Source organism: Panulirus ornatus, chromosome 17 (genome assembly GCF_036320965.1).
Source record: "Panulirus ornatus isolate Po-2019 chromosome 17, ASM3632096v1, whole genome shotgun sequence".
Lineage (NCBI taxonomy): Eukaryota > Metazoa > Arthropoda > Malacostraca > Decapoda > Palinuridae > Panulirus > Panulirus ornatus.
The window spans coordinates 22253089-22269092 of NC_092240.1; the positions used below are offsets into that span (position 1 = coordinate 22253089).

Sequence of the window (16004 nt, forward strand, 5' to 3'; positions counted from 1 at the left end):
GCTGCCAGTTTTCTGCACACTTACCCAACCTTCGGCCACGCGCCCTCTCCTCCTCCTCCTCCTCCTCCAGTATCTAAAACGTTGTCTGAGAGCGCTTGAGGACCTCTTGACCTACCTCCTTTAGCACCTTCCTCTTCCTCGGCCCGACACCTGCCACTCTCTTCTGCCATACACCTGCGCCAGTATCCCTCCCCAGCAACCTCCTCTCCATTCTTGACTCGGTGTTTCCGTAGTTCCTTATATTAACACGATTTTCCCACGTCCTTATTTTAACCTGATTTCCTTCTTGTTTCGCCGATATTATTTATCGTCACACACGACACCTTCTGTACGTCTCCCCCGGGGGAAAGTTGAGTTGTGAGCTGGTAAATGATGCCATTCCGCTCTTGGGATACATTGCATTATCGGGTTTTCCGACTCTCGTCCCTCCGGTCGTCTTATGTTACAACATTTTCCCGGTGGAGCCGCTGCAGGAACATGAAATATTTTCCTACTGACGTAAGAATGTTTCCGGGACTCTCAGGGATGTGTGTTTTGATTGCCGTATCAAATCTGTCCACCGCGAGAAATGCGAAGTTATGTGCAGGAGTAACCTGGAGTACTGGTGTCCTCACGAGGAGGAGGAGGAGGAGGTGTTGTACGGCAGCACAGCACCCGCCTCCCTCGCCCACACACACAACACTCGCCACTCTCTCTCCCTCATCATATGCCTCACATGTTTGTTTATACACAAGAATATACCCTCTAGTTCCTCCTATATGGTGAGCAGTTAGTAGCCATTAAAGCAGTTTCCCCTGTACCTAAAGTGGATTTTTGTACGTGATATGAAGTCCATAGGTGCAAAATGTAAGGTTTTGTCCATCCATTAGCGGTACAGTTTGCTTAAGGTTATGATTTTCAGAAAGATACGTGTGTTCTGGTAGGGTTCCTCTCTTTTAATGTCGGTATAAAGTGCACAGTTGTGTGTGTGTGTGTGTGTGTGTGTGTGTGTGTGTGTGTGTGTTTGTGTGTCGTGTGTGTGTACATCATGTTTACATGTACACATGCAGCAGGAGTGTCATGGTCTTTCTTATGATGAATCAGGTGTTTTGCTTAACATTGTGGAATCTTGCTCTGCTATCACTCTTGTATTTACCGCTCATCCAGTAGAGCCCCCCTTTTTTTTCTCATGTTGTCCTTCAGACTAGAGTGCTGGCCTGATCATAATACTGTGGACAAGTTTCTTCTCTGCCTCATCCTTCACGCCACTGTATCTGGACCACGCTTTGCGAACTCCTCTACCCTACCTACCCCCCGACTCGACTCATCATATCCTGCTCAGCATGATGGTGGTGGCAAGACGTCTGGGTGTGCTGTGGTCGTCTGGCGGCCCTTTTTGTCCCCAGTAGGAGGAGGACCTGCCAGGAGTCTACCGTTTTATCAGACCAGGTCCCAGCGGCAGGCCGGACACTGGTCATCAGTGGCCCCAGTTTGCCAACCGTAAAAACCAGGCCAGTGGACAGACTCGCCTACCCCTCCTGCTGCATCCCCGAGGCACGACGGTGCCGCCCTGTATTGAGCTTGGATGTACGGTCCCTTGAGCACGACAGTACGGCCCCTTGAGCACGACGGTACGGCCCCTTGAGCACGACGGTATGGCCCCTTGAGCACGACGGGACGACCCCTTGAGCACGACGGTATGGCCCCTTGAGTACGACGGTATGGCCCCTTGAGCACGACGGGACGCCCCCTTGAGCACGACGGTACGACCCCTTGAGCACGACGGTATGATCCTTGAGCACGTTGTTACAAGGCTTGGTTTGGCTTGTGACCTAACCAGCTGCATGACACCCCAGCGCTACTAGCACTGTCGTACTCAAATGGTCGCAGCGTCGTGTTGAAAGGTCGTACCATTGTGGTCAGGGGCCCTGCCGTCGTCATTTAGAGTCGTACCATCATGATCTAGGGTCATACCGTCATGGTCAAGCATCGCACCGTCGTCGTGCTCAAGGGTCGTACCCTCGTGATTGAGGGTCGTACCTTCGTGGTCAAGGAATCAATGGTACTTTTTAACGGTGGCCTTCATTAGGGCTGCAGAATTTGGGGTTCGTGTGGTGTGGGTCCAGCCCTTATCCTTCGGCCAGCCCCAGGCTGTGGCCGGCCTCCCGCCTGCCATATGTTCCTGTACACTCCCACCCTGTGCGCAAGGACGCTTCTCCACTCCTGCTGAACGACAAGGACTCTCCTCCCCTCCTGCTGGACAACAAGGATTCTCCTTCACTCCTGCTGGACAACAAGGGCTATATTCCATTCTTGCTGGAAATCAAGGACTCTCCTCCACTCCTGCTGAACAACAAGGACTCTCCTCCACTCCTGCTGAACAAGGACTCTCCTCCCCTCCTGCTGGACAACAAAGACTCTCCTCCATTCCTGCTGGACAGCAAGGACGCTCCTCCATTCTTCCTGATCGACAAGGACACTCCTATAATTCTGTTGGACGACAAGGACTCTCCTCCACTCCTGCTGGACGACAGAGACGCTCCTCCATTCCTGCTGGACATCAAGGACATCAAGGCCGGGCCATAATTGAAATATAGAGAGAATTATGAATGGGAAAAAGAAGAGACGAGGGAAAGAATTTACGAATTTTTGAGGAGGTGAAAAACCTGTCTTTTAAAATGTGTCAGGTCATAGTTACTGGGAAAGACGTTTGAAGGTAGAGAGTTCCAAAGCTTCAAGGTGTAGGGAAAGAAAGAGCTACTAAAACGGTCCATCCTCAAGTTGCTGACGGCCACACAGTAATCATGTGACGCAGCAGCTGCCGATTATCGCGTGGTCAAGATAGTAGTGGGGGCGCACAAACAGCCAGCTCTCTGGAGCAAAAACCGAAAATAGTACCTATAGAAGAGGGGAAAGTGAACCAAGATTGCGGCTTAGGTCAAGAGGGTCAAGTTTTGAAGTTAGCCTGGGAGAGTTTTTAAGACGGACCGCTTTAGACTCGCCTCTGTCAAGTGATGATGAAGAGCCAGATGTGAGAGCAGTACTCCATACAAGGACGAATCGATCCCTTGTATAAACGGAGCAACTGTTCAGAAGAAAAAAATTTCGACAGCTAAACAGGACTCTCAGTTTTTAGAGTCAGACCTAGCTATTCCTGTATTGTGTGGTTTCTAAGAAAGAGTAGTTCTTACAGTGATACCAAGTATGCTCATTGAGTCGAAAGATGGAATTACAGAACCGTCAAATGAGAGACGAGAGTTGTGAGGAGTTTTCGATTGAGGGATGAGTAGAAAATGGGTCTTGGAGTCATTAAAATTCACTAGATTTCGTCTATCCCGACGATATATCCCGTCCAAGTCTGAGTTTATTGAGGAAGCTGTGGCAAGGCGAGGTACAGATCGAGTGAGAGAAGAAGGAGCAGAATTGAGGGATGTGAATGAATGCATTGTTGAGTCGGCAACGTATATGAGTACATTTGGTTATTAGTGGAGGAGAGGAAATCGTTGATAAGAAGGAGAAAAAAAAGTGTATGAGACGGGACAGGACCTTGAGGGACACCACTGTTGATGAAGAAAGGGCGGGAGGCTGATCCATCAACAACCACAGAGATAGATCGGCCTGAGTGGGAGCTAGATATGAAGGAGCAAAGTGAGGATGGGAAGCCAAAAGAGGGGAGCTTAGAGATGAGACGCCGATGCCACCCCTTGTCAAAAGCTTTGGATATGTCAGTGGCAGCTACATATAACTCCCTAAAAATCTTTCAGGGATGATGACCAGACATTAGTAAGCAGGAAAGAATATCACCTGTGGATCTCGCCCTACGGAAACCATACTGGTGATCAGAGAAAAGACTGAGATTCAAGGTGTCTAAAGGTATGGGAGATAGGGAGGGATTCAAAGACTTTGGAAATGGTAGATATCAAAGCATCAAAGACGATAGTTAGAGGGGTTAGAACGGTCATCTTTCTTAGGGATGGGATGTACCAATGCATGCTTCCAAGGAGAAGGAAAAGTTTTGTTTTCTAAACCGAAACGGAACCGACGAGCAAGCACAGGTGCAAGTTCAGAGGCACAGGCTTTCAGTACCATGAGCCTTGCTTGTGGCCCGAGAGAGAAGCGCTTTTCGGTGGTCCAAAAAGAGATTACGGGAGCAGATGGATGGATACCTTGTAAATATTAAGCGAATGAACAAAATTCATTTGAAAATGTAATCATTTAAGTACATGGTTACAGGGAAGAATAACTCCTAAAAAACTAAACGTTCTTGCCTGTTTTTATATTTTAGGTTGTTGTTATTACTTACCTATGCTCTTTTTTACCACACTAGTGACTGAAGACATTTTCGTTTATGAAATTTCCTAAATGAGTCGGAAGACATAGTTGCCACTTTTTGTGGAAACATTACATAACTGGCTGTCTTGATTCTCAGTGCTCAAACAGTGTGTGTGTGTGTGTGTGTGTGTGTGTGTGTGTGTGTGTGTGTGTGTGTGTGTGTGTGTGTGTGTGTGCTGACCAAACCACCGGGGAAGTCCACACTGCTGGAAGACACACCAGGGAAGACACTGTAGCGCGGGAACTTCAGGGAAATGCCACGTACCACGATGATGGCTGGTTGTGGTCTGGTGCAGGGTGGGCGACGGGTGGTAGTGGTCAGCCCACTGTTCATCCCTCCCCTGGTCCTGTACGTGTCCTGGGGTGTTACCTTGATGGGTCATCATTCATGGTTTCCATGGGCAGGCGTGTAGGTAGGTGTGGACCCTCCCTCACCAACACCTCCCTCACCAACACCTCCCTCACCCGGGTCTCAAGCCTTCCCCCTGCTAAGCCACGGGCAGTCATGACTCGAACCTAAGAAATTAGGTATCTTTAATGCCTCTTATTCATGCTGCCTCACATCATGATGTAAGCTGGGATTTTTCTGTAGCTCTCTGTATCGTCTTGTAGCGGCCGTGTGTGTGTGTGTGTGTGTGTGTGTGTGTGTGTGTGACTCGGTAATTATTGTTTGTAATGGGGTGGGAATAGGATGGATGCCACCATACAAGGTTCATCCCTGGTGAGCGAGAGGAAGATGAGAGAGTAGTCTCCACCCAGCACCCCGGCCATGCTAGGAGGGAGGGAGGGAGGGAGAGAGGGAATGGGGGGGGAGTCTCCGTCTTTCTCCGCGGAATGTGGAGCGCGGCCACCCAACCTCCAGGATGTGCCCCGCACCTAACACACTTACCTGCTGCCGGACCCGACATTCACCACACTCTCTCAGTTTCCTCATCTGGCCAGAAAACCGTGAGAATCTATGGAAGGAGTGAGGCGATGCCGCCCCCGTCCCCCTCCTCTTCTTAAGGACGGCGCCTTAAATCTTGACGCGAATTTTGGAAGATGTGAGGCAAGGATAAAGTGGGTGGTGGTCCCGAGCAACAGCTGCCGTCCCTCCCTCTCCCTAATAGGGAGCGGTATGCAAGGCGGCTCCTACCGGAACATACAGATGCGTACATGATCGGCGCACACATCTGTATGTATACATACGACTTTCGAGAACGTTCGTGCCGTTGTCGAGTTGAACGTTGGTACCGCTAGTCATCATTGTAGAAACGGTAGCGTTGGCGAGGTCTGATAGAGATGAAAGAAAAGGTCGATCATATATGTACGTATCTGGTTAGGTGACATGGAAGTTAGTGGGGCATCTTACGGTTACCTTGTGTTTGTATGGAAGGCTCGCATTCAGGGATGCGTCGAGGGAAGGATGTGAGGTAGGTGTGTTGGGGGGTGTGTGTGGAGAGACGTTCGGAGATGACGTGCTCTTGGTGAGCTTTTGTGTTGACGGGGACCTGAGTGGGACCCAAGCCAGCAGGAGTTGGCTGTGTGCCTCACTGGCAGGCGAGTCCTGTGTCTAGACGCGCCCCACCTGCAGGAGAGGCGGCCCCTGCTTGACGATGGCGGGAGGGGGGCGGGAGAGGGTAGCTGCTGGGGAAAGTTTGGCGGGTCCTCGTACACATCCGTGTGTGGGAGATCCAATAGCTGTGTCCCGCAGACTTGCCTCGGGTGTCACCTCACCTTCACACCACCCTCCCTCCCTCACTCCCTCAGCCAGGGCCTCACCCCGAGCACACACGCGGCGCACAGCACCCATATACTTTCTTGCTCACGAAGGCCAGGTACAGTTGTGGTGCAGGGAGAGGTGTTGTGTCCGTGTGACCTGCAGGTAACCCCATTTTAGCGGGTGTGTGAGCGGGGCAGTGCAAGCCTCGGGGGAGAGCGATGTAGGGTCCAGTTCCGTCTGGTCCGGGGAGGGCGCCGCCGTTTGTAGGTTATTAGCTCAAGGTGAACCCAGGCGTCCTCCCTCCTGCCATACGGCTCAGTTTAGCCTGCCGCCTTGCCTCAGTCCACCTGTACTTTACCCGCTCGAAAGCATCGGGTGAAATCCTCAGCCTTGCATTATTGCTGGCCATGTGAGCATCAGACTCGGTGTTGGCGAATCGTATCCTTGTTCTTGGCGGTTGGCGCCGCGAGTAATGCCGCCCCAGCTGCCTCTCCCGTGATGCTTCACTGATAAAGCCGAGTTATCACGCTGGTAACCTCTACACCAGTTATCTCTCTCATGGCATCAGATTTACTCTCGGGGTCAGATACGTTGTGGGGGTTATTTCAGACTGGGAGCCCACATGTGAGACATGACTTACATTTACTGTGGAATGTAAACGCGGTTATATCAGAGTTGTGAGAAAAATACATGAGAAAAACGAGAATAATTACGGATCAGATCTACCGGTTTTTCAGGACGTGTTTACAGAATTATGCATCAGATGTTGATAAACAGGAGACGTGTGGGTCGGATGAGGGGTCTGGGACTTTGGCCCCACCCCAGGCCAGGGTGGGCCGCCGCCCCTCCTCACACCCTCAACACGTGAGTAGTTTAACTCCCTCCAGAACTGTTGACAGCACCTGACGGAAGACCATCGTAACGGAAGTGACGGTAATCGTGATGACGGGACCACAGGGGACCACGACTGTCAAATATATTGTCAGCAACAAAGAATGAATGAAAAAGTACGAAGATCCGTAAAGGAGAAATAGTGGGAACTGACGAAATGTAAGGTGGAATGAATAGGTTCAGGGTAAGTATAAATCACAGAGGTGCGCAAGAAACGAGACAAAGAAATGGGGCTGTGTTGAGGAGGGAAGCGTGAGCAGCGGCCGTGTAGGCTGGGGTGTCTGGGCCGCTCAACCCGGAACCGGGAGGCTTTTCCCACACACACACACACACACACACACACACACACACACACACACACACACACACACACACACTCTGTCGCCGTAATACATATGCGCCTTCACGCTCCCTCACTCTCTCCCCTCCGCGCTGCTCCGCCTATTCCAATCTGATCACCTAAACACAGAGTAGATTTGACAAGTACCCTGGTGAAGAAGGCCTTCAGGCAGGGTGACAGGTACAAGTACCCAGAGCACGCCTCCAGTGTTGAGCGCTCGGCTGCGGTCCACACGTGTGATGGTACCTGTTATAACTGTGCGGCCTGAAGGCTAGGCTGTGAGCCCCGGGTTCGCCCGAATGAAGGGGTAGAATAACCCTCTGGTTCGCCTTGCCAAAGAAGAATGGCACCACGGACCCCAAACCTTACCCTGGTCAGCGATTTATTAATTTTTTCCCCTCTCCTCCTCGTAGTGGCCTGCGGTGTGGGACACAGTGGAGTCAGTCTAGCGTCTCGGCTGGTCGACCGGTGGGTAGGGTTGTCCACGTATTCCTTTTCTGAAAACTTTACGCAATGGATCACTGCAGGAGGTGGAGCTCGTGTGAGACAAGACGGGGCAGACCAGACCAACGTGAACATCAAGTTAACTCACGCTGTAACACACAGTTAGGTTACAGGTTCCCCCGGGTGACAGTGCAGAGCAATGTCGTCTCCTCGTCTGTCGCACACAGCGGGAGGCGATGGACACATCCATGCCACCTGTGCACGTCACCATAACAGCGGGGGGTGGGAGATGTGTTCGTTAGTGAGGATCCACAGGTCACTGGGTTAGCCCTAATGTCCTGTGTCATGACCCTCACCATATCTGATTCTAAAGCAGTTCTCTGCTCTCTTATAAACATGTGTTTTTTAATATGTTAGCTGAGACGGCACGGGCAACTGGATGCCCTAATCAAGGCCATCTCATTGACGCAGTATGTATATATATATATATATATATATATATATATATATATATATATATATATATTATATTCTGGCCTAGCCAGATATCCATTTTATCGACCAGCGCTCTATGGGAAGATGATGAACAGCTGGGTTGCCTGTGGGCTGACTGTCGCGACCAGGATTCGAATCTACGTGGGTTCGACCCCGAACGGCTCATGAATGCGTCAAGGTCAGCAATGCCAACCGCTACACCACGCAGGTCCATCTAGTGTGTGTGTGTGTGTGTGTGTGTGTGTGTGTGTGTGTGTGTGTGTGTGTGTGTGTCCAGAATACAAAACCATCAAAGTGCCACCAGGCACAGAGGGCGTAACGCGCAGGTCCTCTAGATTCCATCTCATTTACGGTTCGATCCTCATGACCTCCCATTTTTTTTTTTTTTTTTTGACAAGATGGTTACACACAGGCTCTTATGAACGTACTCGTGATGCCATCGAAGACTTAACTGAACGCAGTGAGGGTGTGTGAGAGCCCAGGTGACGGTAGCATCAGGCACTGTACCACTAAACACTGTCGTGGTAAACACAACACCAGACACAGACATTGTCACAGCCAAGATAAGGCTGTGGTCCAGATACAACTGAGAAGTTTTGAGTCGAGCAGGTAAGAGGATGTAGGCGTTGTTGTGATGAACCATGCGAGCGTACGGTACCTGACTCCATATTGGAATGTCTCGGTATCATAGACGTGAGGCCTCCAGCTCTCGGATATCATGGGATTTATAACTCCTTCACGGACGTACTCAAGGACGCCCTACTCCATGTACCCGGCCTTTGTAAGCCCGTCAACCTCACCAATGTAACAGTTGCACCCATACAACCCAGATGTGTACTATCCCATCACACTCCCATCTTGCCCACGTCTTAGCTTGTACCCTGGTAAAAGCAGTGATGGAATGAAAACTAAAATTCTCTCGGATTTTCATTTAAGTGAATTTCGTTGTTGTTATAACCAGTGGTGTTTTCCCGCACTCAGGATAAGTTTTGTAAACACTAGAGACGAGGACAGACCTCAGAGTTCTCCACTAGGCGTAGATGTACACAGGAGCTGGTGAGTAGGGGCAAGGCGGTAGCGTACAGCTGTAGTAGTGAGTGTAGGCGTAGAGTAAGGGTTAGTGTGGGCGTGGGTATGGGCGTGGTGTTGAGAGGGGGATGAGGACTGCCGTGGTTGCCGTACCAGCTCTTACTTCCGGGTTGGTAGTGAGTGAGGGGACTGGGTGATGGCCGCCACCACCACCGCCACACTCTCTACACTACACTCAAGTTGGTGGGTTGACAGTGTCGTCTTGCCCGCGCCATGCCATGTGACACTGTGTCATGCTGCTGCCCAGGTGACCGAACACAGGTCTCACAACACATGGGTGTTTGTTCTCACTCACATAACATTTCAGGATACAGTTTCAGCAGGACCTGGGCAACAACCGCTGTGGCATTAATGGTCACGTAAGAATTGTATGATAGACATGTTAGCCAGTGTCAAGTATGTAGTCTCACACTTGATAATGCACTTAAGAGCATGATGACACTATTAGTATACTTAGGGAAAACTTTATGCATATCATATGTATATGGAATTAAGATGCCATAACCTTCCCCTATACATTATGGCGAAATCTAATGTTAGTTATAATTCTTTGCCTTGATCTTGAATAACATGATGAAATGTTATGTCAATATGAAGAAGAGCCTCGAAGACATGAGCATTACAAGATGATGAACAAAATAAATATATATTTTCTCCGGACGCGTGACTCCCTTCCTGTACCTACCTTACTGATGGTATATTTTAATGAGAAAGTCTTCAGTGTTCCTACTCTACATAGACGAGCCGTTTGTGTGATGGTATGGGTGAAAGGCACACAGCAGGGAGTAGGTGGAGGCAAGCACCAAGCTTACAGTGGGCACAGGTTATCCCACACGGGAAGGCAGGTAGCTGGGTGGGTGGCAAGAAGTCGAGGGGGCTTCTCCTGCCGAAGAGAGAGTGGGATGCGGGAAGCAGTGGTCAAGGTATTGGTCATAATGCAGAGGGTCGCCACGGTTCTTTAGACTATAGACGTACAGGACATTAAGGTACAGTCAGATCTAAGATTATTAATGTGTGTAGTACACTGACGGTGATAAGACAAAGGAGGTGTCAGAGTGTATTATAAGACATACAGTAAACACGGATGATACGGAAGGTGTGTGTGTGTGGGGGGGGGGCGTAACTCAACAAGGCAGTGAGGAGAATTCTTATCAAAGAAAAGATCACACCGGAGCAAACACGCACCACTCATAACATTGTCACGGACTTAAAATCCTGGATTTGATCAACCAGCTGCAGTGAACGAAGACTGTCAGATTAACATTATGAAAGGGAACCTGTGTTAAGTGGTGGTTCCCCCCCCACCCCCTCCACACACACACACACACACACACACACACACACACACACACACACACTCACTCACTCACTCACTCTATAACGTTCCACGAACTTGAGGGTTTGATGTCTGGCGCTCCCCTCTCTTTGGCTGGGGTTGATTTATATGTTTAGGTGAGAGGGTCATGATATTGTTGTTATATTTCAGTATTAGCGTCAGCAGTATATGTTTGATGGTATCCTGACTAGAACGCTACCGGCTGTGTTAGTATTGCACGTTTGCTGTTAAAGTTTGGTGTACTACGATGTAAACACTGGAGGAGGAGGGAGGAGGTTTCCCGTGCAAGCTGAACCCCGTCAGCACGGCGTGCTCGAGGGCCGTACCGTCGTGCTGCCGTAGGGTGGGAGCGTCGTACCATCGTGTTCCGTGGTCGCACCGTCGTTTTCAAAGGTGGAGGAGACGCGTCGGTCCCTGATAATGACGACAATGCGACGTGTAGTGTTGCCGGGTCCTGCTTACGTGTGTGTGTGTGTGTGTGTGGTGTGTGTGTGTGTGTGTGTGTGTGTGTGTGTCATAAGCCCACCGGGTCCCTGGTCGCACACCCACATGGTGGGTATGCTGGCCTTAACCTTTGACTTTGTGAGAGACGTTGATATACTAGCTCACTACCTCACATGTCAACACGGATGGAAATGAAGAGAATACGCATAATCATTACACTGTTACTGACCCTAGGCTATTATTGTACATTAAGGTGACTTGTACGTGGCGCTGGTGAGGGGCAGGCAGGTGACTTGTACGTCGCGCTGGTGAGGGACACGTGACTTGTACATGGTGCTGGTGAGGGACACGTGACTTGTACGTGGTGCTGGTGAGGGACACGTGACTTGTACGTGGTGCTGGTGAGGGGCAGGTGATTTGTACATGGTGCTGGTGAGGGACACGTGACTTGTATGTGGTGTTGTGAAAGGGAGGAGACTTGTATGTGGTGTTGTGAAGGGGAGGAGACTTGTATGTGGTGTTGTGAAAGGGAGGAGACTTGTATGTGGTGTTGTGAAGGGGAGGAGACTTGTATGTGGTGTTGTGAAGGGGAGGTAAGTTGTATATACAATGAACAAGTCAGTTTTTGTTCTACGCTGATGGATAGAGTCAAATTGTCTGGTGATCACTGAAAAACTGGAGGTAGTGATGTGGTTGTCCTGGTCTAAGATCAGGAACACAAGTGACTCGTACAGCTGATCAATCTTGTAAACATTGTCTTAACTTCAAACACTTGATACAGAATAACACAGAGAGGAAAATGTTGGAAAATGATTTGATGGTCGAGTTGATTATCCCTTTGGAACAACGGTACGATCCTTGAGCACGACGGTACGATTATTGAGCCCAACGGTACCATCCTTGAGCCCAACGGTACGATTCTTGAGCCCGACAGTCTCCGGAATATTGAGTCGTACACAATCAGTTGAATCATCAGTAACCAGTCTTATCAGAGGGAGGGTGAGGCAGTGCAGATAATGTCCCACTACACAAAGAGGGTAAGCTCATGTGATGTACGGGGGTGGATGCGACCTCTCACTGGTGATGTACGGGGGTGGATGCGGCCTCTCACTGGTGATGTACGGGGGTGGATGCGGCCTCTCACTGGTGATGTACGGGGGTGGATGCGGCCTCTCACTTACCTTTACAACAACAAGGTCGACATCAGCACAAGATATCCCACTGGAGAATGACACATATCAGCAGTGAACACCTCACTTGCTCACACAACATAACTTGTACCATGAACCACTTTAGAAAAAAAACAAAAAACAAATACTCGTATTTCAAGTAATATTTGATAAGTTTTTTTCAACTAGGAATCGTGAGTCATGCCTAGTGAAGCAGGAGTTGACCTGGTCACAGGCCTTGGTTGCTGGGTAAGATGTCATAGCTGTCTCCATCCAGCACTGTTGTTCCCATCCTGGGCTAATGTTACACAGGGGAGCATTCTCCTTATTTGTCATCGTCCATCACACACGACATTACTGGTGTATACATAACCAAGATATAAGGTATATTTCTTCGATATTGGTGTTACATTTTAGAGGATGAGAAGTATTTGTAAACAGGAGGTTAGGCAAAACATCTCCTTGTATTCGGAGATGAATGATGGATTCCTTCACAACACGAGATTGTTCAACCTTGAGCTGTTGTTTGGAGGGAGGGAGTAGACATCAAGACAAGGGAGCATATCTTCATGAGTCTAGGGATGAACATCATCAACTCTCCCTGGGTTATTCATGTCTCCAGTCACGGTTTCATGTACTGAAGTTGTGATGGCTGCTATCGCTTATCACACAGCCACTCCTACACTGTGGCTGTTGTGTTGACTTCCCTACCTCTCCACCGCCTCTGACCAAATGCATCCGTGATGAGTTTAGCTCCTACACGCGGACCCTCTACTGCTGGGGTGTCAGGGGAGTTAAGCAGGTGAACCCGTGGTCGAGTGCTGATGGTGTGAGTGGTGAGGACTTTACAGAACACTTCTCAGAAATAACCTTGCCACACGGGATCAGCCTCACATTGTAGTGGAGTGAGGGACACTTCCTTATAACCCACGCTGATGGGCCTTGGCTCGTGACTTGTACGTGCTAGTGTATGGAGACTGTGACTTGTACGTGCTAATATGTGGAGGACGCGACTTGAACTTGCTAGTGTGTGGAGGACGTGACTTGTACGTGCTAGTGTGTGGAGATTGTGACTTGTACGTGGGAACAGGAGTACGTGTTGTCAGAGTGGGGGGGTATAATATGGACACTTGGTGGCAGTAGGCACGTACCTGGTCCTGCTGGCTGGGGGAGGTCGGTCTGTGTCCGTTCCTTCTACCACAGGGAAGCACTGGGGAGGCATGGGACGCGGAAGCCCAATATGTAGAAGGTAAAGAAACGTGTTATCGTACAGTCTTCGTCTGTCAACGGGAATCACCATTCTTGACACAACTCTTTTGTTCGAGTGAGGTTTGGGCGTAACATGTTGACCCACGGTAGTACAATGGATAGGAAATACGCCACAGTGTGTGTGACAGTGAAACATTACCCTGGGACGTGTACTGATTGAATGTCTAAACTCTAAGAGGTCTGAGAGTCAGATGTGAATGACATCGTAACTGTGGAAGGAATAAAAGTATTGGGGAATTTTCAGACAATAATGTCTGTGGAAGTAGATTTTTTTTTATGAAAAGGAAACTACAGTATATATTTACATATGGATATTTTTTCATGTTAAAAAACGTTCAGCAACCATTAGGTTTTCCTGTTTACAGATTTCACAAAATGAACCAAATTCAACAGGTGTGAAGGTTGTGGAAACCCCTCTGCTGGTTGGTATTAACACGGACTCTGCCTCGTGATTGCCTTAATATAAATCAGTGTGTGTGTGTGTGTGTGTGTGTGTGTGTGTGTGTGTGTGTGTGTGTGTGTGTGCGCGCGCGCACCTGAACCAGGTATCCATTGATCAACCATTCCACGGGGAGGATGAATACGTGGGTTGGTTGTGGGCCTTGCCGCGCCCAGGAATGGAACCCAATTGGGCCCGTGCTGACTCATGGTCAGCAACGTTAATATATATATATATATATATATATATATATATATATATATATATATATATATATATATATATATATATATGTATGTATGTGTGTGTGTGTGCGTGTTTGTGTGTGTGATCGGATGGGTTGGAGGGAGCCGGGTGTTAGCAGATCATGTAATGGCCTTGCACGCCTGTCGTCCTTTAAGTGGATTGTTAAATATAGGACGCCCCAGGAAGCACGGTGATGATTTAATTAGTAATTTATGGATTCTGGGCACAGCGGCTGAGGCGGGTCCCAGGTGACGGCCGGCACGCGGGGCACCAGTGAGGCAGGGGGACACGTGAGCTACGGGCGGCCTTCCTGTACAACATGGGTAGTCACGTACCTAAAGTCCTGCCTCACCTTGACCCATTCTCCTGCTGACCGGTAATGTGTCACAGTAACAGGCCTCCAGCATGCGAGGTGCCACTTGCTATTCACGTCGTGGCCCATGCAGGATCCTCTGACTTGGCTCGAGTGACGCGTCAAGGCAGTGGTTACCACTGCTAATACTTTCTTGCCACTCTCACAGACTCTCGATGATGCAGTCGATATATCGTAGCTCTGTGTCGGGGAATTGGTAGTTATTAACATCGAGGACGACAGGCGTGATCGTTCGGGTGTGATGGCTCGATCGTCGGCCCGGTCGTTAATTAAGAGTCGGGTCAGTGACAAGGCCATCTTAGCGAAGGGTCGCGCTCAAGAGGTTAATGGTGAGTGTGGTGGTGGGTGGTGGTGGCGACAGCGGATAGGAAGAGATCTCGATGAGGAGAGCTATTGAAGGTGGGGAGGGTAGGGGGGGTTAGGGAGGGGGAGGGGTGAGGCGAGGCGCGGGTGGCTGAGGAGGCCCGGGCTTGCTGGCTGGTTGGCCGCGGTTGTGACAGTAGACAGCGGGAGCTGGCGGGCGGTGGAGGGCGTGTGTGCGACGCTGTGGAGTGTATGGCCCACCTGCCTGGCTCTCTCTCTTGATGTTACTTGCTGCCACCCGCACCCGTCACTCAGTCGCCCTACAACCTCCACACCACGCTCAACACACCAACACTCTCTCTCTCCCGCAACACTCACCCGGCCAACACCAACAGTGAACAGTGAAGAGGAAGATAGTTTGTGTTATTTGGAAACAAGAGAATACCGGAGGATGTGTCAACTTTGCTGAAGTGTCGCACGATCAGTAACTAATACCACAAGTGTCAGATTATTTATTATATTTATATTTATGTACATGTACGACAGTAACTAGCACATCTGAAAATCATTCAGTACGGGAACAAAGATATTTACGATTTATTTAAGAAATTGAATACATAGCACCGCACAGATATTCCCTTTGTCGTTAAGACTTATAAGTGAAGTGGAGATAGAGTGTAGTGAAGTGTTGTAAGTGCGTGTTGTATGGTGTGCGAGGAGAGTGTTAGCGGCGTGGTGGTGGTGGTGGGAGGCTTGTACCCGGATCTGGCGGGTGTGTCGTGCTGGCCCGCCCCACCATGCCCCCTCCCCCACCCTAACACCATGACTATTGTATCTCCCTACTGCTCGGTAAGTCACCACTACCTTCCACTCCTCCTTACCCACTGTACTACCCCTGCTCCCTCTTGCCTTGCCTGCCTGTCACCAGCCCAGGTGTCCCGCCGTCACGTACGCTGGCCATCAGCTTGGGGCCACCTGGTAGGGCGCCACGCACGCCTCTCCTGTTCTCTCCCGGATGTGGCCATACACTAACCCTGCTTATCACTGTCACGCTTATTATACTCGTTACTAACATTTCTCTCCTGTTGGGCTTGTCGCTCGGGAAAATTTTGATCTCTCCCGGGAGCAGTTTGTTGTTGGCGATACGATTATG

General features: G+C 49.8%; 1 protein-coding gene across 5 annotated transcripts in view; it reads left to right on the plus strand.

Annotated features, from left to right (window-relative positions):
* The window catches only part of LOC139754619 (uncharacterized), a 441804-nt gene that overhangs the window by 391808 nt on the left and 33992 nt on the right, over positions 1-16004 (plus strand). The window contains exon 1 of one of the 5 annotated variants that reach the window (XM_071672084.1): positions 15043-15700. The exons of the other annotated variants lie outside the window; for them this stretch is intronic. Coding sequence (XP_071528185.1) covers positions 15557-15700 — 144 coding nt within the window. The 5' untranslated portion in view covers positions 15043-15556. Of the gene's footprint in view, positions 1-15042; positions 15701-16004 lie in introns of those variants that run through there. 5 annotated transcript variants of the gene reach the window in all.